This window comes from Bos javanicus, chromosome 20, assembly GCF_032452875.1.
Source record: "Bos javanicus breed banteng chromosome 20, ARS-OSU_banteng_1.0, whole genome shotgun sequence".
Lineage (NCBI taxonomy): Eukaryota > Metazoa > Chordata > Mammalia > Artiodactyla > Bovidae > Bos > Bos javanicus.
In genome coordinates, this window is record NC_083887.1 from 23,661,126 (window position 1) to 23,687,871 (window position 26,746).

General features: G+C 36.8%; 1 protein-coding gene across 2 annotated transcripts in view; it reads right to left on the reverse strand.

The window, feature by feature from the left end:
- Positions 1–26,746, reverse strand: part of MTREX (Mtr4 exosome RNA helicase) — a 91,233-nt gene that overhangs the window by 30,206 nt on the left and 34,281 nt on the right. For both annotated transcript variants that reach the window (XM_061393517.1, XM_061393518.1), the window contains 7 exons: positions 25,675–25,754; positions 23,612–23,722; positions 21,649–21,750; positions 19,407–19,532; positions 16,442–16,592; positions 9,240–9,412; positions 8,588–8,656 (listed from right to left, as the gene is read on the reverse strand). In XM_061393517.1, coding sequence (XP_061249501.1) covers positions 8,588–8,656; positions 9,240–9,412; positions 16,442–16,592; positions 19,407–19,532; positions 21,649–21,750; positions 23,612–23,722; positions 25,675–25,754 — 812 coding nt within the window. The remainder of the gene's footprint in view (positions 1–8,587; positions 8,657–9,239; positions 9,413–16,441; positions 16,593–19,406; positions 19,533–21,648; positions 21,751–23,611; positions 23,723–25,674; positions 25,755–26,746) is intronic.

Consider the following 26,746-nt stretch of genomic DNA (forward strand, 5'->3'; position numbering starts at 1 on the left):
TTCTCCAATGCATGAAAGTGAAAAGTGAAAGTGAAGTCGCTCGGTCGTGTCCGACCCTCAGCAACCCCATGGACTGCAGCCTTCCAGGCTCCTCTGCCCATGGGATTTTCTAGGCAAGAGTACTGGAGTGGGTGCCATTGCCTTCTCCGCAATTTATGCTAGAATTAGAAAATGAAACCAAAAGAATGATCAGTATCAGAAAATAAATATATATCTTCAAATAATTCTAATTAAACAAGATGAAAAATACAATGAAAGTAGATTATTTTAGTTTTTGATTCAATATTTGAATAATCTCTTTTGTATAAAATTAGGTAAATAGAGAAGTTATTTTTTTCATTGAAGTACAGTTTATAGCTTCCCTGGTGCCTCAGATGGTAAAGAATCCACCTGCAATGCAGGAAACCTGGGTTCGATCCCTGGGTTGGGAAGATCCCCTGGAGAAGGGAATGGCTACCTACTCCAGTATTCTTATCTAGAGAATTCCATGGACAGAGGTGCCTGGCAGGCTACAGTCCATGGGGTTGCAAGGAGTCAGACACGACTGAGCAACTTTCACTTTCACAGTTTACAACATTTACAAAGCTGTATTCATTTCTGCTAAACAATTCAGTTATACATACAGTGCACTCTTTTTATATTCTTTTCCATCATGGTTTACCACAAGATATTGGATATAGTTCCCTGTGCCACATAGTAGGACCTTGTTGTTTATCCATTCTATATTAATAGCTTGCACCTGCTAATCCCAAACTGCCATTCCATCCCTCCTCTACCTCTCTCCCTCTTGGCAACTACAAGTCTGGTCTCTATTTCTGTGAGTCTGTATCTGTTTTAGATAGATTAACTTGGGTCATATATTAGATTCCACATATAAATGATATCATGTTTGTCTCTCTCTTTTTGACTCATTAGTATGATAATCTCTAGTTCCATTCATGCTGCTGTGAAGGGCATTATTTCATTCTTTTTATGGCTGAACAGTATTCCATAGTATACATGTATCACATCTTCTCTATTCATTTATTTGTTGATGGAAATTTAGACTGTTTCTAAGTCTTGGCTATTGTGAATAATGAACACAGGGGTGCATGTATCTTTTGGAATTATAGCTTTGTCCAGATATATGATGGGAGTCAGATTGCTGGATCATATGGCAACTTTGGTATTCAGTATTCTTGGGCTTTCCTGGTGGCTCAGATGGTAAAGAGTCCGCCTCCAATGTGGGAGACCTTGATTCAATCCCTGGGTTGGAAAGATCCACTGGAGAGAGGCATGGCAACTCACTCCAGCACTCTTGCCTAGAGAATCCCCATGGAGAGAGGAGCCTGGCGGGCTCCCATGTGTCCATGGGGTCACAAAGAGGTGGACACAACTGAGCGACTAAGCACAGCACAACATGGCAACTCTGCTTTTAGTTTTTGATGAACCTCCATGCCGCCTTCCACAGGGGCTGCACAAATTTACATTCCCACCAAAAATACAGGTAGCTTCCCCACAAGGGGTAGTTACTTTGATTGAGAGGGGAACAGGGAAAGAAGTGATTACTCAATCTCCTCCTATCCCTCCTGCACAGACTTATGCAAAAATTGTCAAGAAATACCCATTACTTCATGCCTACAACCTATTTCTGTACTAACCTATGAATTTGCCTAAGAACAGTAAAATATATCTCCAAAACAAATCAAAAGTATAATCATAATCAATTAAACCTGAGCACAAATTTCTTCAAAGAAAGCATAAACCGTTTTCCAATTCAAAAGGGAAACTAGTTTTGTCTCAGCTTGTTTTTTTTTTCAAATATGATTATTTTTAAAGGAGTTTTAAAACAATTTTCAGTGTAGTATAGATACAAAGCAAAGACAGGGTATGCTGAGCTACCAAAACCACTTACAACATTACAGAGATATTCTCAAGTACGAGTATGGAAAATCATTCCAAGCCTCCTTTTTTGCAGCATTAAATGAAAACTTGCTGTTACATTTATTTCCTAAGATGATAAAGCTTTTCTCAGCAAACGTTTTCTATCTGATAAAGATAGATTTATAATATCATCCTTCACATAAGAGAAATATACTTTTGATAATCAAGATTGTAGAATGTAAAGAAACAACACAAAATATTGATGATACATTTTTATCTCCTTAAAATGCTTTAAAGTATTTTCTTCTGAAGTATGCATTTTCTCTCTGCGGACAAAGAATGTCATGTCACCAGCCAAATGAGAAAACAAGAACGGTGCATCCATTACCGACTGCAGCCACCCCTGATGGTGGATCCTGAGGGGAACTCAGGATTAAGACAAAACAGGCTGTCAGCCAGCAACCTATCAGCCTCTGCAGCCACCCCACCCCAATGGTTCACTCTGAGGGGATTCAGGACAGAGAAAAACAGGACAGTTAAGGTGCATATCAAAGGAACAATATGAATAAGCCCAGACTCTTGCATCTTCCCAAACACAGAGAAGTGTTAAATTCATTAACTGAAGGTGTCTGGTTTTCTTTAATTAACAGCAGTAGCTCTGACTAATTAGTTTTCATTTACAAAAACTTTCTATGTATCTGACTCCACCCTTCCCTCTTCAAAACAATCCCTCAAAGCTATCTGAGGTCGTTTCTTTGCCTTAAGTCCTCTGTAAGTCTGCCATATTAAACATAATTCTCAACTTTCAGGGTATGCATGTTTTTTCCTGATGGCAGTTTTGGTGACCAACAAACAGACTTGGAGTAAAGGACTTCTCTCCTTTGTCTGAATTTCATGAAGAACCAGAGTCTTGGTACTAGCAGAGGTCAACTGGGTCTGTCTCCCTTCTTGGAGTCAAGATATTTGGTAATAAATTCTTCTTTGGAGGAGTAGGTTATGTTTGAAACTCAGCTGAACGATACTGGGAAGATTTTTACTCACTTTAGACACTGAGTGGGTTACCCTCAATTGAAAGACACTAAGAAGACTTTGCTCAGTTAAAAGACACTCAGTAAGATTGGACTGGTTAATGTTGTGGAAGACGGGCTTGCTATTTTCCTTGAACTGACTCAGTTCAGTTCAGTTGCTCAGTTGTGTCCAACTTTTTGCAACCACATGGACTGCAGCACGCGAGGCCTCCCTGTCCATCACCAACTCCCGGAGTTTACTCAAACTCATGTCCATTGAGTCGGTGATGCCATCCAACCATCTCATCCTGTGTCATCCCCTTCTCCCTCCTTAGTCTTTCCCAGCATCAGGGTCTTCTCAAATGAGTGAACTCTTCGCATCAGATGGCCAAAGTATTAGAGTTTCAGCTTCAACACCAGTCCTTCCAATGAACATCCAGGACTAATCTCGTTTAGAATGGACTGGTTGGATCTCCTTGTTGTCCAGGAGACTCTCAAGAGTCTTCTCTAACACTACAGTTCAAAAACATCAATTCTTCAGCACTCAGCTTTCTTTATAGTCTAACTCTCACATCCCTACATGACAACTGGAAAAACCACAGCCTTGACTAGACAAACCTTTGTTGGCAAAGTAACGTCTCTGCTTTTTAATATGCTGTCTAGGTTGGTCATAATTTTTCTTCCAAGGAGAAAGTGTTTTAATTTCATGGCTCCAGTCACCATTGGCAGTAATTTTGGAGCCCAAGAAAATAAAGTCTGCCACTGTTTCTCCATCTATTCGCCATGAAGTGATGAATCGGATGCCATGAACTTTGTTTTCTGAAAGTTGAGCTTTAAGTCCACTTTTTCATTCTCTTTCACTTTCATCAAGAGGCTCTTTAGTTCTTCTTCACTTTCTGCCATAAGGGTGGTGTCATCTGCATATCTGAGGTTATTGATATTTCTCCCAGCAATCTTGATTCTAGCTTGTGCTTCATCCAGCCCAGCGTTTCTCATGATGTACTCTGCATATAAGTTAAATAAGCAGGATGACAATATACAGCCTTGACGTACTCCTTTTCCTATTTGGAACCAGTCTGTTGTTCCATGTCCAGTTCTAACTGTTGCTTCCTGACCTGCATACAGATTTCTCAAGAGGCAGGTCAGGTGGTCTGGTATTCTTATCTCTTTCAGAATTTTTCAGTTTACTGTGATCCACACAGTCAAAGGCTTTGGCGTAGTCAATAGAGCAGAAATAGATGTTTTTCTGGAACTCTCGTGCTTTTTTGATCCAGCGGATGCTGGCAATTTGATCTCTGGTTCCTCTGCCTTTTCTAAATCCAGCTTGAACAACAGGAAAGGGCCCAGGAGAAAGGAGCAATGACCCCACAAGACACTGTCCTGGACTTCCCTGTGGGTGTCCAGGAGTCTCCAGCAGAGGCGTGGGTAGGTGGTGGCCTGCTGCAGGGTTGGGGGCACTGAGTGTAGCAGTACATGCATGGGATCTTTTGAGGGAGGTCACCATTATCTTCATTAAAGTGAAAGTGAAGCCACTCAGTCGTGTCCGACTCTTTGCGACCCCATGGACTGTAGCCTGCCAGGCTCCTCCATCCATGGGATTTTCCAGGCAAGAATACTGAAGTGGGTTGCCATTTCCTTCTCAAGTGGATCTTCCTGACCCAAGGATCAAACCCAGGTCTCCCACATTGCAGGCAGATTCTTTACCAACTGAGCCACCAGGGAAGTTACTGGAGAAGGGAATGGCAATCCACTCCAGTAGTCTTGCCTAGAGGATTCCATGGACAGAGAAGACTGGCAGGCAGAGTCAGACCCGACTGAGCGAATAACACTTTCACTTCACTTTTAGCTATTTCCTACCTGGTAAAGTGAGGGCTTCCCTTGTGGCTCAGCTGGTAAAGAATCTGCCTGCAATGCAGGAGACCTGGGTTTGACCCCTGGGTTGGGAAGATCCCCTGGAGAAGGGAAAGCTACCCACTCCAGTATTCTGGCCTGGAGAATTCCGTGGACTGTATAGTCCATGGGGTTGCAAAGAGTCAGACACAACTGACATGACTGTAGCCTGCCAGGTTCTTCTGACCATGAGATTCTCCAGGCAAGAATACTGGAGTGCGTTGCCATGCCCTTGGATCTTCCCAACTCAGGGAGAGAACCCAGGTTTCCTGCAGATTCTTTACGATGTGAGCCATATGGATACACAGAAGACCCCAAATAACTAAAACAATCTTACACACTCCGATTCAAAACTATACTACAAAGCTACAGTCATCAAAACAGCATGGAGGGCACAGATCAATGGAACAGAAGAGAGTTCAGAAATGGACCCACACTTATACTGGCAATTAATTAATCTACAACAAAAGAGGCAAGAATATACAATGAGGGGAAAGACAGTCTCCTCAACAAATGGTGTTGGGAAAACTGGACAGCTATATGTAGAAGAATCAAACCAGACTACTTTCTTGTACTATGCACAAAAATAAACTCAAAATGTGTTAAAGACTTAAATGTAAGGTATGAAACCATAAAACTGCCAGAATAAAACACAGGCAGTGAAGTCTTTAACACTGGTCTTAGTAACATTTTTTCAGACCTATCTCTTCAGGCAAGGGAAATAAAAGCAAAAATTTTTAAAAATGGGGCTACATCAAACTGAAAGGGTTTTGCTCAGTGAAGGAAACTATCAACAAAACTTAAAGATCACCTACTGAATGGTGAAAGATATCTGCAAATGATGAAGAATCCTCCTGCCAAGCAGGAGATGCAGATTCTATCCCTAGGTCAGGAAGATCCCCTGGAGAAAGAAATAGCAACCAACTCTAGTATTCTTGCTTGGGAAATGCTATGGACAGAGGAGCCCAGCAAACTACATGCAAGTGAGATGAACTACACGCGAGTCCACGGGGTCTCAGAGTCAGACACAACTTAGTGACTAAAGAACGTACAACTTGATATCAAAACAAACAAACAAAAAATATAACTAAAAAATGGTAGAGGAGCTGAGTAGACATTTTTCCAAAGACGACATACACATGGCCACTGGGTACATGAAAAGATGCTCAACATCACTAATTATCAGGGTAATGCAAATCAAAACCACAATGAGGTATCATCTCACATCTGACAGAATAGCTATTATCAAACTGGCAAGAAATAAGAACTTGTGGAAAAAAGGGAACCCTTGTGCACTGTTGGTGGGAATGTAAATTGGTGCAGCCACTATGGAAAACAGTATGACAGTTCCTCAAAAAGGTAAACATATAACTACCAAATGACCCAGCAATTTTGTTCCTGAGTATTTATTTGAAGAAAACAAAAACACCATTATCCAAAAGGAAATGTGCATGCACCCCTACATTCTTTGCAGCATTACTGTATATCTTACAACAGTCAAAATGTAGAAGCAAGCCAAGAGTCCACTGATAGAGGAAAGGATAAAGATGTCTCTCACACACACAAACACAAAAAAGAATGAGTCTTCCCATTTGCAGCAACATGGATGGACCTGGAAGGAGTTATGCTAAATGAGATAGATACGCCAGGTAGGGAATGACAAATATGGGATGATTTCACTTAACTGTGGAATATGAAAAACAAAACTAATCAACAAACATAACCAAATGGTAACAAAGTCACTGATACAGAGAGAAGATGGTTGTCAGAGGACAGGGGAGGAGGGGGAGGAAAGAAGTAGGTGAGGGAGATTAAGAGATACAAATTTTCAGTTATAAAATAAATAACTCATAGGCATGAACTGTACAGTGTGGGCAATACAGCCTATATCTTTTCATGGTGACAACTAAAAGTATCAAGGTGAACACTTTGAAATGTATAGAAATATATCATGTTGTGTAACAGGAACTAATACTGTTGTGGGTTAATTATGCTTCAAAAACAAACTCACAGAGAAAGAAATCAGATTTTGGGTTATCAGTGGCAAGGTTGAGGGAAGGAGGAATGAGATGACAGTAATAAAAAAATACAAACTTATAGTTGTAAGATAAATATTAGGGACATAATGTACAACATGATATATATAATAAACAGTGCTATAGGTTATAAATGAAAGTTGAGAGTAAATCCTAAGAATTCTCATCACATGGAAAAGTTTAAAAACTTTTTTAATGTTTCAACATGCGATGATGGGTGTTCACTTAATGTATTGTGATAATCATTTCATGATGTATGTAAGTCAAATCATTATGTTGTACACCTTAAATTTATATAATGCTATATATAAACTATCTCAATAAAACTGAAAGAAAAAAAAAAGCCAAGCAAATCAATCAACCAATTAACCTTCAATGCCCTGCTACTGCCTTCAAATGTTTAAATCCAGACCCAACATACTTAAAATCTGTATTTTAAGTACTTTTGGTGATTAATCTCAATACTTTGATTTTTCTCCTTCCCTTAATCTGAAGTTTTCTGCCCCTGCTGCATACTACTTCCACCAGTGAATATCCATGAAATGATATTCTACTCAGTGTTTAAGGTTCTGTTTAAAACTTCAAAAATTCTCTTCCTCCTCAGGTGCCATCTCAAACAGCTCACCCAAAATATCTTCCTCCTCCTGCTCCAAATGCACTCTGTTTCTGTCTTTACTGAAGTTATTTCATATATTGCCATGTTATTTTCACTATTTGCTATGTTCACCAAATAAGTAAGTATAGGGATTCTGTGTCTGTAGTCAATGAATGCTCCATAAATTAGAATAAAATGAGACGATGAGTGTGACAATACTTTGAAAAAAATTTTTGTAAATTAATAATTGCTAATGAAAGTAATCTATGAAGATGGTACTAGTAAACTAAATATCCTTAAGAAGCTATTCAGTAGGATTAACTATAGACCATTAATCAGAACACCTACCACAAAACTAGGAATTTTATTTCTCCACAATAAATGGCATCAGTATCTCAAATTCCCTTTACATATTTCAGAACTAACTTTCAATTCCAAAACTTAATTCTCAATTACCTTTACACAAAGGTGGGATTAATAAGTTAATGATAACAAACTCTTGAAATGCTCAACCTTAAAACACTGTAAATGTCACCTTATGCAAACCTTTCATTCTAAAAATAAGGAAAAATAGGCATGGAGATACAAACTGTCTTGCCTGAGGTCACTTACTGGCACCTGTTTAGTCGGTGCCTATAACTAGTAAAGAAAATATAATAGACAGGAAGGCTGATTTAATTGAGGTGATTATTCTTCTAACATTATTAAAATTATCCTTGATTTTATGTGTAAGTGACATTTTCAAAGTATTTAAATAAATAATGACCAAAATCAACTTTATTATTGCCTTCATATGTATTAAAGAGAATAATTAAAATTGACCAGCTTTCCTAAGGTCTTGCTTTTTAGTCTCTGATATATACCCAAATCGAAATTCTAATTTTCAGTGTCAGATGCTAATTTTTTCTAATATTCAATTTATAGGAAATGTATAAAAAAGGACTGGTGAACTCAGAGAAAAAATGTAAAACAGTCATGAAATTAAAATTTGTGGTAGTGTTAGGAAGATAACCATATCACTTTAAGGATAAAATCTATGATTAATTGAAAAATTAATTCCTTATATAGACTTTATATAGACTTTATTATAGCTTCTCTTAAGGTAATGCTATTTTTAATCTGATTGATTTTCTGACCCTGAAAAAACATTTCACTAAAAATTTATATACAATTCTACTTTCAGGACAACAGTTTACCTTAACATTTGATTTCTTTGAGAAATTCACCACTACACCCCAACCAAAATCATCTCCTTCATTCTTCACCTGAAAAGAAAGTAAAGCAAGTACAAAAGGAGTGTTTATGTTAAAAGGCAATTTAGATGTCATGCCCACATTATAGCTAATAAAACATTCTCAGTTTTCCTGATAGAATTTTTTTTAAAGACCCCTGTTAAATTAAAAAAAAAAAAAAAAAAAAAGACACTGACACTACAGAAAGAAATCACTGCCAAATTTCACAGGCTTTCCAGGAAGCAACAGGAATCTTTCAGTTGGCAAAAAACTGAAAAAGTGGTATCTTATATTTGTTTGGAATATATGTGAAATCTTTGATAACTAATGAATTCATCCAGGTCTTAAAACTGCCTTATTCTTGAACAGCATTTCTTAACTAGAAATATTTCATATTAATTCCCAAACTGTCTACTTCAGTTTATACTCCCCCAAATGAAAACCAGTAGAGATTAAAAGGCCTTCAAATGACCCCTCCTTCCTTAATCAGTATCATGTGAAACAGGTTAAACAATAAAATTAATACAGATCAACTACTGTAGCAGGAAGCATCTACCTACTTTACTTTATCTAAAAAATACTAAATATTGAAAATTCTATAATAAAAATGACATACCTTTACCAAACGACCTGGCTGTAGAAAGGGTAAGCAATATTTTGGTTTGTGAATGTATTCTTCAATTTCTTTACCCAATTTGGCAAGCTGCTGTCTAATCTTGTAGTAGATGACCACACTTTCTTCATTTGGTATTACTATTTTATTATACTGTTCTTCTGAGTTCTTTACCTCTATAAATAAAACACATATACAGTATCAAAAAATACATCTTATGTAGATTATACCAAGGATACATCTTTGACTACTATAATTGTAGGGACTGTACTACTACATATTGCACAGATTAAAAGCTTTAAGGAAAAGATACAGAAACACCCATAAAGCATGCTGCTTAGTTTCTCCCTTCTCTTTAATAGTCCTTCAGTCACACTGGTACCATTTAGAATGCTCAACAGTTATATGTGGGTGTTGACTTCTCTACTTGAATAGCACAGAATATTTCCACAGAAAGTTATATTGAATAGCACTATTTTGGATCTTTTAATATGGCGCTTTGACTCTGCAAAAAATCCATTTTGCTAATTTCATTAGGCTTCCACCATCACCTGGTACTACGTCTCTAAAACAGAAGACAACAAATTTAACTAGTTCTCTCTACTCAGTCAGTGGCTAAAACACTAGCCTTTCAGCAATTGTTCTTTTAGTTAATCTAAACATCTATGATGCCATCTTTCACCTAGTGCAGCCCCACCTTCCTTGCTCATTTCCACTGTGAACAAACAGTATTTTTATTGGCATAAAACACACATAACATAAAATTTACCATTAATGACATGTATGTCACTCACAATATATGAAACCATCACTGTCAAGTAGTTTTAGAATATTTTCACTACCCCAAAAGAAAATTCCATACCCTTTTAGCAAACACTCATTCTCTCCTTCCCCTAGACCCCAGCAACCTTTCTGTTTGCATGAATTTACCTAGGCCAGATATTCTATATATAAGGAATCATATATCGTGTGGCTTCTGTCTTTGGCTTCCGTAACTTAGCATAATGTTCTCAAAGATCTGACTTCCCTGGTGGCTTAGACAGTTATGCATCTGCCTACAATGCGGGAGAGCTGGGTTCAATCCCTGGGTCGGGAAGATGCCCTGGAGAAGGAAACAGCAATCTACTCGAGTACTCTTGCCTGGAAAATCCCATGGATGGAGAAGCCTGTAGGCTACAGTCCATGGGGGTTGCAAAGAGTCGGACACGACTGAGCGACTTCACTTTCACTTTCTTTTCTCAAAGATCATCCATGTTGTAGCATGTATCAGTACTTCACTCTTTAATGGTGAAATAGCATCACTCTGTATGGGTATACCATTTTGTTTCACAGTTGATGGGCATTTGGACTATTTCTACCTTTTGGCTGTAATGTTCCTATAAACTTCCACACACCAATTTTTGTTTGAACATATTTCCAACTCTTTTGCTTATGTATACCCGTGAGTAGATGGCACCACTGGGTCTTATGGTAATTCTATACTTAACTTGCTCTGCTGTGCTTAGTTGTTCAGTCGTGTCTGATTCCTTGTGACCCCACCAGGTTCCTCTGTCCGTGGGAATTCTCTAGGCAAGAATACTGGAGTGGGTTGCCATGCCCTCCTCCAGGGGATCTTCTCAACCCAGGGATCGAACCAGTGCTAAACTATTTTCTACAGTGATCACACCATTTTGTCAATTACTTAAAAAAACAACAACAACAAAAAACCCATCCTAGTGAGTGTGAAGTGGTATCTCAATGTGGTTATTATATGCATTTCCTTAATGACTAATAATGTTGAGCATCTTTACATGTACTTATGTGTTTTTATTGGAGTAATGTCTATTCAAATCTTTTGTCCATTTGAAAATTAGATTATTTGCTTTTTGTTGCTGAGTTCTAAGTGCTCTTTATATATTCTACATACCAGACTCTTATCAGATGCATGATTTGCAAGTATTTTCTTCTACTTCTTGGGTTTTCTTTCTATTACTGCTGGTGTATGCTGAAGTGCAAATGTTTCAAAATTTAGACAAAATCCTATTTATTCAATTTTTCTTTTGTTGTTTGTACTTCTGGTGTCTTATGTAAGAATCCACTGGGAAACAGAAGTTTATAAGGATTTATACGTATATTTTCTTCAAAGAGTTTTAAGGTTTCAGCTATTCAAGACTTCCATCCATTTTCAGTTATGGTGTGGAGTAGGGGTCCAAATTCACTTTACTGCATGTGGCTATCCTACTGTCCTAGCAGCACTTGTTAAAAGTCAACTGACACAGGGGCTTCCCTGATGGTTAAGTGGTGAAGAATCCGCCTACCAATGCACAAGACACGGGTTCGATCCCTGGTCCAGGAAGATCCCACATACAGCAGAGCAACTAATGACACACGCTACAACTACTGAGCCTGTGCCCTAAAGCCTGCGAGCCACAGCTACTGAGCTCACATGCCACAACTACTGAAGCCATGCACCTAGAGCCCATCTCTGCAACAAGAGAAGCCACAGCAATGAGAGCCCATGCACCACAACCAAAGAGGAGCCCCTGCTTGCCACAACTAAAGAACAAGTCTGAGTAGCAACAGACGCAGCATAGCCAAAAATTAATCCCTGGGTCAACACTCTTCTCTATCGTTCTTCTTGCACTGGACTTCTTTCTTAGAAAAATCAAAAAGAGCAGTAACAACATTTCTATTGTCCCTGGCCAGACCCCACGCAGAATATACGATTTACCTTCGAGCACCACAATTTAAGAAAAACACATTTAGACATTTATAAAGTGGGCTGGAGACTAGATGTGTAAGAAGACCCAGAGTTTGAAGACTACTTCCTCCTCCTCTAAGCCTATTTATTTTTATTAATTGCTTATTTTTAGTGATACCAGAGTCAAGATGCTGCAAAAGTCTACATAAGTATTGAGACATGCTCTTTGGATTTTTTTTTACTTTTCTTTTTTCTTTTCTTTTTTCTTTCGACCTCTAACTTCTGGTCTTTGACACCCTCTGAGGCATACTGCATCATCCTGGTTATTTTTAATGAACTGCCCTACTTCTTACAAGAATCATGTTCCTTTCACTTGAGAATAGAAGGCTATTCTTAACACATGTTACAGCAGTAAACATAATCAGAAAAAGATATGATTTAAAAAAATTGGTGGGCTGAAGTCAATAAGAGGTTCTATGAGAAGGAAAACTATACACTGAGATGCTAATCTTGCTGCCCTACCAAAAGTTACAAAGTAACACTGCAGGTACCAGTAGAATACTAAATAAGCACTAACAGGGGTTGTTTATGGAAAGATGACACACACAAAGACTGCCTGAGGCCCCCATCCTCCACTCCAAAGCATTTCTGTTCTCAGACTACTTAACTAAGGAATCAAAAGTTGGAGAGACATTTTAAGAAATCACATGTGTTTTGTACATAGGACTCTAACTACGGCTACATATCACTCTAGGAAGTTAATTTAGGTGCAGCCTGCTTTTTCCCGAATTAAGGACACTATCTCTTTCTAGCCAATCAAAAAGTAGAGGAATCTTGGTATAAGCTGGTTTCCCTGCAGTGTACTCCCATAAGAAAGCCTCAGTATCTTAGGAAACAGCATGTGAGATATGCCCATAACTCTTAGGACAATTTCCAACCAATTTTCCCCTTTTGAGGGAGAGAGATGGTGGTTCCAAAAATATATATTTGTATCATATAAAATGTGCAATAGATGGAGCTGTGAGAGATGGAGAAATGAAATGCTACCCCCAGTACTGAGGAAATTTTATGAAAGGTTTAAATGGCTTTACTGATCTATGGCATTACTAACACTAATAAAATAGGCATTTACTGAGCATTTAACATAAATGATCTTATTTAATTTTCATGAGTTGAATGAACTAGGTATTATTCCAATTGCATAAAAAAGCAAACTAAGGCTGGTAGCTCAATTGGTAAAGAGTCTGCCTGCAAAGCAGGAGACCTAGGTTCGATTCCTGGGTCAGGAAGATCCCCTGGAGAAGGAAATGGCAACCCAGTCCAGTATTCTTGCCTGGAGACTCCCATGAACAGAGGAGCCTGGTGGGCTACAGTCCATGGGTCACAAGAGTCAGACACAACTAAGTGACTAAGCACAACACAACATCAAGGCTGAGGCAGTCTGGATTTAAACCCAGGTCTAACTCCACAGCTCTTGCTATTTAACCATAACATTATCTATTAATGAATAAACAAAAAGGTTAAAATTAAATCTGAATATTTAGGAATATAAATAACCACATTTATTTAAGAATGTATTCCAATACCAAACAGCAAAGTTCAACAAAGCAAAACCACAATTACGTTTCCACCAACATAATTGAGAAAATACTTGGAGAATTCTGCCACTGTCCTCTATTATATCTGGGATATTTTCTATGGAATTACAAAAGAATAATAGAAGGTAAAGTTTAGAAAGTAATTTACCAAACTTTACCAAATAGCAAGGGTTGGGGAGGGAAAAATTGGGAGCAAGGGATTAACAGAGGCACACTACCATATAAAAAATAAACAACAGAGTTTTACTATATAGCACAGGGAACTATATTCAGTAACCTGTAATAAACTATAATGGAAAAGAATTTTTTAAAAAAGAATATAGATTTATACAAATACATGTGTGTATAACCAAATCACTTTGCTGTACACCTAAAACTAACACAATATTATATAAATCAACTATATTTCAATTTTTTTTAAGTAATTTAATAACTGTTCAAATATACTATTTTTATAAAGAAGGGAAAAAAGCAAAAGTGCGTGCATCAAGGTACACCCTATTTCTTTTGGTTATTCAGTCTTTCTGGCTGTATGTGTATGCATAATTATCTTAATCATGAATGATAGTGGCAACTGCCTTGGAGGAGTATTTTAAAGTTTCATTCTTTTTAGTGAAAATATTTAAGGTGGCTTGTAACTACATACTTGATTCAACAACAGCCATGTGAAATTTCTATAAACTAAAGTAAAATTAATGACTTTCCTTCTTCAGTATCAATCTAATTTCAATACCTCCTTAATTTAAACCCAAATCCACGCTGTACTTAAATTCTGTTGATTTTTTAATTCTATTATCACATATTATTTTTTGCATGAAGGCAGATTTATAGCTCCTTTAAAATCACAATTCTTTGATACAAGAATCATCCTTTCTCCTTGCTAAGGCTGTGGCTTATTATCAAGACAAACTGTATTAAATACTTAACAAGAAATTATTGGCTAAAAAGTTCATTTGAGTTTTCCTGCAATGTCTCATGGAAAACTGAACAAACTTTCTGGCCAACCCAATAAAATGTAAAGTGATCTAAAATTATATATTTGTGATTAATTTTATATGATGTGTTTTAAAGATTCAGTCAATGGCTTTGCTTCTGGAAATTTAAGAAAGGGCTTCCCTGGTGGCTCAGATGGTAAAGAATCTGCCTGCAATGCAGGAGACCCAAGTTCGATCCCTGGGTTGGGAAGATCTGCTAGAAAAGGAAATGGCAACCCACTCCAGTATTCTTGCCTGGAGAATCCCATGAACAGAGGAGCCTCGTGGGCTATATTGTCCATAGGGTCACAAAGAGCTGGACACGATCGAGCAACACACACAGACAATTCTTAAAATAAGTCAGCTCAAGTGTTTTTTCATCCATGTTTGGCAGGTAAGTTACTGCTACTGCTGCTGCTAAGTCGCTTCAGTCGTGTCCGACTCTGTGTGACCCCATAGACGGCAGCCCACCAGGCTCTTCCATCCATGGGATTTTCCAGGCAAGAGTACTGGAGTGGGTTGCCATTTCCTTCTCCAATGCATCAAAGTGAAAAGTGAAAGTGAAGTCGCTCAGTCATGTCCGACTCTTAGCGACCCCATGGACTGCAGCCCACCAGGCTCTTCCATCCATGGGATTTTCCAGGCAAGAGTACTGGAGTGGGTTGCCATTGCCTTCTCTGAGGTAAGTTACAACATCTACTCTTATAATCAAAAAGGGACAATCCATGCTTTAATAAAAACAGCATGGCTTAGTTAGGAACAGGACCAAGATTCTAATCTCAAACCTGTCACCAATCAAATGTGTAACCTAATATACTGATAACTTCTCTTATGCCTTATTTCTTTTATAGCTGTAAAATGATGTCAAAGCTTGTTCCAGAGCTATAGTTTGTAATGAAGAAGCTGCTCTTAATTAAGATGTGAGAAATTAAGAGGAGTTATGATCTCTCATCTAGGCAAGGGTAAAAAAAAAAATGTGAATTTAACTTAGTTGAATGTTCAGAGTCTTCTTCACTTTTTTAAGGCACATTATTATACTTTTGTCTACTTTTAGCTACATGAAAATTGAGTGGTAGTGTCCTACCTACTTTTGATGAAAAGGTATTGTTGCCTATTAAATAACTCACAGGACATTTACAAAGTGAAATTATGTAGTCATTAAAAACTACACTTTCAAAGGATACTTGAAATTAACTTTTAAAAGCCAGAATGAGTGAGTCAGTGAATGTAAAGCATTTAACAAAATGCTAGGCATATGGTAAATGTTTAACAATTGATATTATAAATAGCATTGCTGTTATTACCAAGGCATTGTTAAATCTGACTTTGAAAAAGAGTATGAAAAATATGTTTGAAAAAAAAAGGGAGAACCCAAAGTGTTAACAGTTGGCTGTGTGTGGCTGACTGTGAGATCACAACTGAGCTTCAATTGCCTTTGTATCTTTTGCATAATTTGTATTTTTTTCTTTATGACTATGCATTATTTTTACAAGATTTACCCAAACCAGCATTTTAAATCTTTCTTCTATTTTAGATTTTAATCAGCTCTAAATGATGATCAGCCATATCTTCTAAAATAAGGATCAACACTCAACACAGAATACTCAACACAGAACTGTGCTTGAACATAATTACCCACAGAGCACTTACTTTTGGACTTTAGAAAGCATTATCTTAATTTTTTGATATCATTATTCACAAATGAGTTACCATGTGATATGTCTGTAACAATAAAGTATACTACATTTGAATTAGCACCAGCATCATGTTCTGACAGGGTTTTCTTACTTTCATTTCAAAATTTTCCAGGTGGAACATTACTGTACTTTTATGTAAGGACCAATTCTTGGCTTACCAGAAAAATACCAAGGGCCAAAGCAGTCAACAACACATCAACCTTGCTATTTAGTCTCCCCTAGCTAAATAAAGCTATTACAGTAATTTTATACTTACTCTCTACTACTCCTGGAATTGCTCTATAATGCTGAAACTGGTAGAAGGATTTTTCCAACATGTACTCAGGATTAATTTCTTCTACTCGTAGTAAGTTCAAAACCATGTTGTACGTCAAATGGAAAGCACTATTTAGAGGATCAGCTGAGCCCTAAGAGAGAAAAAAACATGTTAATGCTATAGGTTTTTCAAATAAATTCACACAAACATTTTAACTTCAAACTGCTTAATAATTTAGTCTACATTAAAGAATACTATAGAAACATACTCAGTTCCTTCTTTTAAATGACCCATACAAAGTTGTTAAAGAGTAGCTTTTTGGGAAAGTGAAGGGGGGTAAAAATAACTAAATAAGACAGTATTAGTTAATATACTACTGGCCAAATACATTTAGCTGTCTGCCTTCTAGGCACTTGACAGGATTACACATTTTGCCCTCAGTGTGGAGGGCAAATCGAGTGTAGTGATACATCACTTTCTGGCCAAATATTTAATTGACGGTGTGAAAAGCTGTATTTTCCCTCCTGGCACAGTGACTGCTAATATTCAAAACAGTGGTTTCTCTATCAGCTTGAATCCATAACCAATAATAAGCTGAGTCTCCTTTGTAAACCTGCGATGAACAGGTTAAGAGAAACAAACCTTTAAGTTACTGAGATTTAGGTTTGTTATAGTAGCATAGCCTAGCCTATGTTGACAGAGCATACTAAATTTATTTCGGATAAAAATGAGCTATCTTGAAACTCTCAGTTTCCTAGAATGACATAAAACTTTCTAGTATTTCCCCCAAATTTATAGGTCATTATCCACACTTTGACAATTCCTCTTTCTCTCCCTAACTGTAGCTATTACCAAAGAAGGGCCAGGCAAAATAAAACATTTATCACAAAATAGTGTGACCTTAATTTGCAATATGGTTTATATCCAAAATACTTTCTAAAGATCTAAACCTTTCTTACAATGTTTCTTCAGGAATATTATTTTCTAAATGCAAATACTTTCTAAGATTGAAAATGATTATGTAGTTGTATAGGAGAAATGACCAACTTCTTGAAGACACACGCAAGAATACTTAGAAGTGTCACAAAACATTTATATCCCTAAATGGCATAGCAAAATATGCAAATACTCTTAAGGTATTCGGGAACTTTTAAACTGCAATCCATAAGCCAGCCTTATTGCATTCAGAATTATAAATATACGCATACAGGATTTTATGACAAGGAGTAGAACTTTCAACAGTCTCAAATGATCATATTCCTTAATTCCTGAAAAATCAAGAGCCATTTACCGTAGGGGGTTAGTAAGTCCCTAAAAACCTTAACTTGTATCCACTTTCCTAGAAAATAGAGCCAAAGGGAAATGTGGAATTATATGAAAACCACATTATTCAGAAAGAGGAATGAAAGTCAACTTCCATCTACTTTGTAATTTTGCAAACAGCCCAACTTTTTATTATTCTTTTTCTTTTCTACTCTTACTACCTTTAAGAAATTTGATGCTTCAATATTATAAGAGATTATTTCCAACCTCAAGCTCTTCTTTTATATTCCAGCTGTTACAGAATACACCTATCTGAATTCTCCATCACATTAAACTCAACATAGCATTGTAACCAGAGAAGGCAATAGCAAACCACTCCAGTACTCTTGCCAGGAAAATCCCATGGACAGAGGAGCCCGGTAGGCCTGCAGTCCATGGGGTCGCTAAGAGTCGGACACAACTAAGCAACTTCACTTTCACGTTTTCCTTTCATGCACTGGAGAAGGAAATGGCAACCCACTCCAGTGTTCTTGCCTGGAGAATCCCAGGGACGGGGGAGCCTGGTGGGCTGCTGTCTATGGGGTCCCAGAGTCCGACACAACTGAAGCGCCTTAGCAGCAGCAGCATTGTAACACTGCATCCAGTGACCCCAGGATAACCCCAACTTACACATGATATATTGGCATAATCATTAATACTCCCTTATTTCACTATTACAGTATTCTAATTTGGATACTAAAAAATATGGCTATACAGCCTGCTCTCAGTATCCTCAGGTTCCCTATCTGAGGAGTCAATCAACTGTGGATTGAAAATACTTGGGAAAAAAATTGCAGAAAGTTACAAAAAGTAATACTTGAATGTGCCATGCAGCACCAACAACTATTTACATTGTATTTACAGCTATTTAAATAACATTAACACTGTATTCCATACTAAAACCTAGAGATGATTTAAAGAAAAAGATGTATACAGGGTATATGCAAATACTATGACATTTATAAGAGACATGAACATCCTTGGATTTTGGTATTCTGCTATGGGGGGGGGTCCTTAAAACCAATCCCCTGAGAATACCAAGGATGACTGTAAAATATATACAGTCATTAAATACACCTAACAGAATACTATTCAGACTTAAGGAAGAAAATTCTGCAATATGCAACAACACAGATGAACTCTAAGAACATTATGCTAAATGAAATAAGCCTATCACGGAAAGACAAATCCTGCATCAGTTCAGTTCAGTCGCTCAGTCGTGTCCGACTTTTGTGACCCCATGAACTGCAGCACGCCAGGCCTCCCTGTCCATCACCAACTCCCAGAGTTCACTCAGACTCATGTCCATCGAGTCGGTGATGCCATCCAGCCATCTCATCCTCTGTCGTCCCCTTCTCCTCCTGCCCCCAATCTCTCCCAGCATCAGTCTTTTCCAATGTGAGTCAGCTCTTCACATGAGGTGGCCAAAGTACTGGAGTTTCAGCTTTAGCATCATTCCTTCCAAAGAAATCCCAGGGCTGATCTCCTTCAGAATGGACTGGTTGGATGTCCTTGCAGTCCAAGGGACTCTCAAGAGCCTTCTCCAACACCACAGTTCAAAAGCATCAATTCTTCGGCGCTCAGCCTTCTTCACAGTCCAACTCTCACATCCATACATGACCACAGGAAAAACCATAGCCTTGACTAGACGAACTTTTGTTACCTTAAGTAGTTGTTTTCCAATCGTTGGGCTCATCTTTTCATCTACCATAAGAATTACAATTCCTCTATCATCCATTCCCCTCCTTCCAGCACGACCAGACATCTGAATATATTCACCAGAGGAAATCTGAATGAAAATAATCAAAGTTTAGGAGAAAATCTGCTAAAAAACATATTCTTAAGATTTGTCTTATCATAAAATACACAAGCACAAGCTATACATTTGAAGAAAAGAAACAAGATTAAAAACATGAACTTTTAGGAAAGATTTATGTAAAAAGACAAAAAAGCAATACTTAATAATGTTGCAAAATTTTAGCTCCGTAATGATCAAATGGCTGTAAGGAAATACTGGTTAATTAACTGGTGCAAAAAATATCTTTAAGCTAGATATTCTGGAAAACAGCAAAGTTTAAGAAAGCAAACAATGACCCCAAATCTACTAAATATCAATTCTGACTTGATCATAAATGTTCTTAATTTCCAAATGGGATTAATATAAAAATTAACACACACATAAAGCACAATTTCTATTTTCTCAGGGTATATCCCTGGCATCCAAAAGAGGCCATTCATCACTAAGAACTACCTAAAGGAGAAAGGTTAGTAAGTCTCCCACACACAGTCTGCCAGGGTAAAACTGAACCAACTGAACACCGGGCAGTTTTATCTGTAAGCACACATACTCTTCTCCTGTGCAAAGGGTGCAGCATTTCCAGACTTTCAAAAAATGTTTGGCTCAGGAAGGGTTATGAACTACTATACTACTAGAAGGCATATTACTGATAGCAGTAGAAACAAACCTAACAACTTGAGACCAACCTTAAGATTAGAAAAGAACACTTCAAAATGGCAGTCTGATAAATCTCAACAGGGCTAAAGGGCATTACATAATCTAAAATTATGCTCTTTAGATTTTATAATTATGTTCCTGAATCATCAAGAAAAAGTCCCTTTTTAAAATTCAACTACCCTCATGACTCCATATCCTTCTCTGGGGTCCAATGGAGGCCAAGGAGTATGTAAAGTAACAAAAGACTTATTTATTTTCTTGTAGCATTAATTTTATTCAAAGAACTAACTACTTTTAAACCGATAAATTATGAAGAATTTAAAAATGTATAGTAACTTAAAATATAAAACATGGAAGACTTTATCCACTTTACCATTAAAAATTGTATTCTACATGAATTAGTCTTCTTTCAGTTTAAAAAGTCACAAGTTACATAAAGCTTTTGAACGCTATGTAAAAATTTCTAAAAAGAAATGGTACTGACTCCGTATACTTACATTTCTCTTCTGTTTAGCATCCAACACACTTCAAAACAAATCAAGAAAAATGCTTTGCCTTTAGAAATCTACCAAGAGATTTTTCAGTGTACTGGTGATTAGCAACTACTGCCAGATATTTCTTTAAGCAGAAAAAAATCATTAAGAACTAAAGGAATAGCTAATAATTTGCTCCAAATGCCACATTATATGAATTTTTGGTTTGCATTAAATATTCAAAACTAGAAATCTCTCTTCCTCCACCTGCTTTTCACTCTTGTGATGCTCCACTGACTGCCTGGGAAATACCCATCTGCTGTTTGTTGCTCAGTTTTAGGATTGCCTTCTTTATGAAATCTTTCCTGACCCCTTATATACAAGTGACTGTTTTCTTGTGTTTTATTCTTCCTGTATGTACTTCTCAAGGTCCACGAAATAACTTTCACCTGCACTACGTCACTTCACAGTAGAAATTGGTTTGGTTTTGTGTTAAATTTAACATCCTCAGCATTTACCATAGTTCTAAGCCCATAGTTTAGGTTTAGTAAGAAGGGGTTACTTGCCTCTGAATTAAGGATTTATTTTTTACTCAGATTCACCATTTCACTCATGATCCCAACTTTTGCTTTAGAAAAGACATTTGTGCAAACAGTGAGCTACAATTGTATCTACTATAGCAGAGGTGTTTTAAATAACAAACTTTAAGAAATAAAAATTCTAGATATATTTAAAATGCATTACAACAGTCATGGCTCATTTGCACACTTATCACCAAACTCTTTCACCAAAAGTAATTTTTGACTAAAAAACAGTGATAGAATGAATTTGAAAACTTAATCTTAATGAATTATTAGCTCACATACAAATTCTTAAGTATTTAGAACTGAAAATCTCAAAGGCTATGTGAGCCAAAATCATCTTAGGTGATTTGGAACACCTTCAAGTTACTTCAATATATGAATTATTTTACTTACCCATCGGAAATCCTTCCCATCAAATTTTCGGGCATTTGTAAATAAAACAGTTCTAGCTGGCATGTTAATCCCCATAGCAAAAGTCTCAGTGGCAAATAAGGCCTAAATGAATGAATAATTATACAATTAAACACATATTTTAAACTTGAAAAACTAGTCTCATATTCAAGTATAAATAAATCATTAATTTTTAAAATTAGTTGCTTGTGTGTGTGTGTGTGTATGTGTGTGCGTGAGTTGCTCAGTTGTGTCCAACTCTTTGCAACTCCATGGACTATAGCCCGCCAGGCTCCTCTGTCCATGAAATTCTCCAGGCAAGAATATTGGAGTGGGTTGCTGTTTCCTTCTCCATTAGTTGCTAATGAAATGATACAAAAATAAGACATGCTACTCCAGGTATATTTTAGTATTTTATACTCAAATTATTAAATTTACATATAATTATATATATTACTATAAATTTATATTATATTTAATGTACCTTACACCCCCACCCCCAAAATTTTTAATTCAGGGAAAACAGTCTTTCTTTAATTCCAGAGGTGGTAACTTGGAGAGACTATTACCGGCCTAATGGACAAGGCATTATTAGGCTGTACAATATTTTCCTAAGCATATTAAGATTTCCTGGCTTCTTCCTTGATGATTCAGTGGTTTTAGAGACACCTTTCAAAATTGGCGGCACTTTCAGTTCACATTTAAGACTTTACCAACAGAAAGCACACAAAGGTATGTGTAGAAATTAAGGTATGTGTACAAATTAAGTCACTGAAGTACTATTAAATAATCTAAACTGTCATCAATAGCTAACGAGATAAAAAAAAAAAACTTTATGTCATCAACTCAACAGAATGCTATTCAATTATTAAAATGAATGAAAAGCAATGCATATGACAAAATTGAATAATATAGGTAATATAATCACTTTTGTATAAAAATTAAATCAAGTATTATTTCTATGTATCCTAGTAGATATTTCTGGGAAGTGAAGGGCAATGGGGGTCTTTAATGTTTTACTTTATGTACAGTTACTCGATTTGACTTCTACACTATACTTAAAAGATTTCTTAAAATGGACCTAAACAAAATATGCAATCTATGTAAGAACATCAACAGGTCCTTACCAGGACCCAGTTATAAATAGTGACCAATTCTTTATCTAAAATACTTCAAGTATGGTCTTTTTAGGGTGAATAAATTTCTTTTAAATATCCTATTTAGTACTAAAGTTCTCATGACAAATCTCTAATTTGAGTTTTAAACATAAAATAATTTGAGTCATATAAAGGTTTATGACAACATTTTGGAGTTGTTTTCCATTTTCAATAGTCTGTTACTGGGTACAGGTATTGACATAATATTAAAAATTAAGTTACACTCTCTTCAATTTGAATGAGAACATCCTAAATAGCTCTTTCACAAGTCTAACTGGCAACTCTCCTTGTTTTCTCTAAACTAGCCCTTTTAATCTGTATAAAGAAAGGAGTTCACTTACAGAATCAACTCTAGCTGTGATCATTAAACAACACCTGGAAAATTCTACACTGTATTCAGTAATGATACCATTTCTTACTTTAAGACTAGGAAAAGAGGGACTTATCTGGTGGCAGGCACAGTGGCTAAGACTCTAGATCCAACATGCCACAACCAAGACTTCACCTGCTGCAACTAAGAGACCCTACATGCCACAGCCAAAGATCCCTCATGTGGCAGCTAAGACCCAGTGCAGCCAAATCAATAAAGACTAGAAAATGAAACAAATGACTTCTACATATAGTCCCAAACTTATGAAGCGTAATACTGCACACAAAAATCAAGTTCATCACCCAAGTCATTCCATTCAACTTACTTAAAAACAACAACAATAACAAAAACAAAGTTGCCTATGAACAGTGTTCTTGATAATTTTCAAACTGCCCACAAAACACAACTTTAGGGCATAATAGTAAAAATAAAATCATACCTTTATTAATCCTTCAGAAAAGAGAATTTCTATAGTTTCTTTCAAAATAGGAAGTAAACCACCATGGTGAATACCAATCCCCCGTTTCAAGAGAGGAAGTACATTTTCAACCTACAATTGGATTAAATTATATTTTTTAAAAGATGTGAGGAAAAGAACTTTTAAAATGTGAAACTAACCAAGTAAAGCAAAGTAAGTAATCAAGAAAGAATCCTGTTAAAAGAAACATTATACAACTTTTTCAGAAAAAAGCAAAAACCAAACCTATATTCCCAGATTATTAAATACAAAACACAATGTAACTCTGCCACAGCTTTAATATAAATATGTTTTAAATAAACTTTATAAATGTTTTGCTTCCTCATTCAAACTTTCCAGCATCACTTCATCTCCTCCTAAAAAATTAATGGTTATTAAATGGCAAAGTGCGTATCTGTGCAAAATAAACAAAAAATACTGGCCAACTCAAACCAAAAGGGGATAAATAACTATAAAGCATATTTAACATAAATATTTGGTTGTTAGTCGTGAAGTCGTGTCCAACTCCTTCACGACCCCATGGACCGTAGTCTACCAGGCTTCTCTGTCCATGGGATTTTCTAGGCAAGAATACTTGAGTGGGTTGCCATGCTCTCCTCCGGGGGATCTTCCCAACCCAGGGATCAAACCTATGTCTCTCATGTCTCCTGCTTGGGCAGCAGGCTCTTTACCACTAGCACCTGTACTTTATCTTAAAACAAATAAATTACTCTAGAGGTCCATCTCATTAACACTATTCAATGCCATTAAATTTTTTAATTAGACTTCACGGGCCAGTGTGACTCATCAGTGAAGGCTGCGATGGGCACACACATGTGCCCCAAGATGCCCAAGCCCTTTTCAGACAAGGGCTGTTGGCCACTCCACAAAGGCATTACTTGTCAGGCAGTCCTTCCCCAAGAAAACAGACAACATACTTCACAGAGGTCTCTGCCATCAATATTCTATGTTTCTAACTAATAATAAATCCAAAGGAGCTCTTCTCTCAAAATAAAACCAAGAAAAGAAGTGTGCTAGAATGACAAGGATATATAAAGACATGGCTCAGCCCTTAGATACTATTAACTCAGCTGGAAAGAAAAATCACAGTAAGATTCTGTAAGTTAAATACTATTTTAAATACCAAGAAACAAGCAGTGCAGTCTTATTGTAAAGACCACACAAATCAAAGCAATCATTTGTAGAGTATGACCTTCCAATTTTTCTTTTCACAAAATAAAACTTTCACACAGTATTAGGTTGGACTAAAAAATTAGTTCTCAGGATTGGATGCACATTAGAACAAGAGTTTCTGAAAGATTCTAATAATCAGGGCACACGAGATAATTAAATCAGAAACTCTGGAGTGGCAACGAGGCATGAGTATATTTTAGAACTCCTAAGACAATTCTTACAGGCAAAAGAAAAGTGAAAGTGAAGTCGCTCAGTCATGTCCGACTCTTTGGGACCCCATGGACTGTAGCCTGCCAAGCTCCTCTGTCCATGGGATTTTCCAGGCAAGGATACTGGAGTGGGTTGCCATTTCCTTCTCCAGGAGACCTTCCCGACCCAGGGATTGAACCCAGGTCTCCCACACTGCAGACAGACTCCTTACCATCTGAGCCACCAGGGAAGCCAAAAGAAAAAACCACTTTAATTAACTAAAGAAAAGCAGAAATCAAGTTTTTCACTAAATATGATTTTCATTAGGTGTACTTTATTGTGTCTGCTACCCTTATGAATTAAGAAACTGACTGACTTAAAATTAGCATTTAAAAATTTTGTAGTATTAGGAACAGAAGCAGTAATTTCCAGACCATGCTAGCTTTCAGAGAAAAGTTTCTTCAAGGCAGCAAATCTTTCCTTCTGTCACCATCTTCGAAGTTCAAAATAAAACTTAAGGTATCATTTCAGTGCACAATGCAACATATTTACTGAAGTGTGCAAACAGTGCAATATGTAACACAGTAACAAAACCATGAACTACAAAGTGAATATATACTCTCTGTTAATATCCACACTCTACTTAATGACATTAAACACACCTGAGGGAGCTTTTTATCTTCATCAGACAAGCAGTCAATTGCATTACTGAAAACTTCTTCAACCATCTTCTTTTCCTCATCTAGGAGAGAAAATTCAACGGTATATAAACATCTAAGTGAGTTGGTGATACCAAATTTCACACACTGCAAAGAACAGTGTCATGAAGAGTAAAAGTAATGACTCAGGATTTAAGACAGAAGAAAAAGCACATCAAATTTATCACATAATTATTAAATAAAATTCACTGCCTTTAAAAACAGATGTAGCAGCTAGTCCATGAATAAAAGTGCTTTCTTATAAAAGCAGTAACAATAACTACACTAACTATATACATGCAATATTTAAGTGAAAAAATTGCAGGACATGGGAATTATTATTACTCACTATTGAGAAAAGTGAGACATACAGCAAATAATGAGCACTGGTATTAACTGTTAGATCAACAATTTCAAAGCCTATACTCTTAACCATTTATACTGCCTTCTTTACAGTGACTATTAAGTTAACAGCCAAAAAATATTTGTTGACTTAATCAATACAAAACCCTGCAACAGCACATGCAGCACTGGTAGTGATAAGAAAATATTTCTAAGTAGAGCAACTGACTCAGTAAGAAAAACAAAAAATATTGGCTTTAGGTGGGCATATGGGTTATCTGCCATGTTATTTTTACCCATGGATAAGTAAAAATTAGCTTTAAAATGCATGGGATCGGGACTTCCCTAGTGGTCCAGTGGTTAAGAATCCACCCAGTGAACTAAGAGCCAACGTGCTGCGGAGCAACTAAGCCTGTGTGCCGCAACTACTGCAGCTCGAATGCCTAGAGCCTGCGACCCACAGCAAGAGGAGCAACTGCAGTGAGAAGCCTGCACACTCCAACTACAGAGTAGCCCTTGCTCACTACAGCTAGAGAAAAGCCCGTGTGCAGGAAAGAAGATCCAGTGCAGCCAATTTTTAAAAATACATGGGATTAGTTCTACGCCTTGATAGAGAAAACAAGAAAACTGAAATCTGATTTTGGATGACTGAAAATATTATTTACTTCTCACTGTATAGGATTGAAGAAGGCAA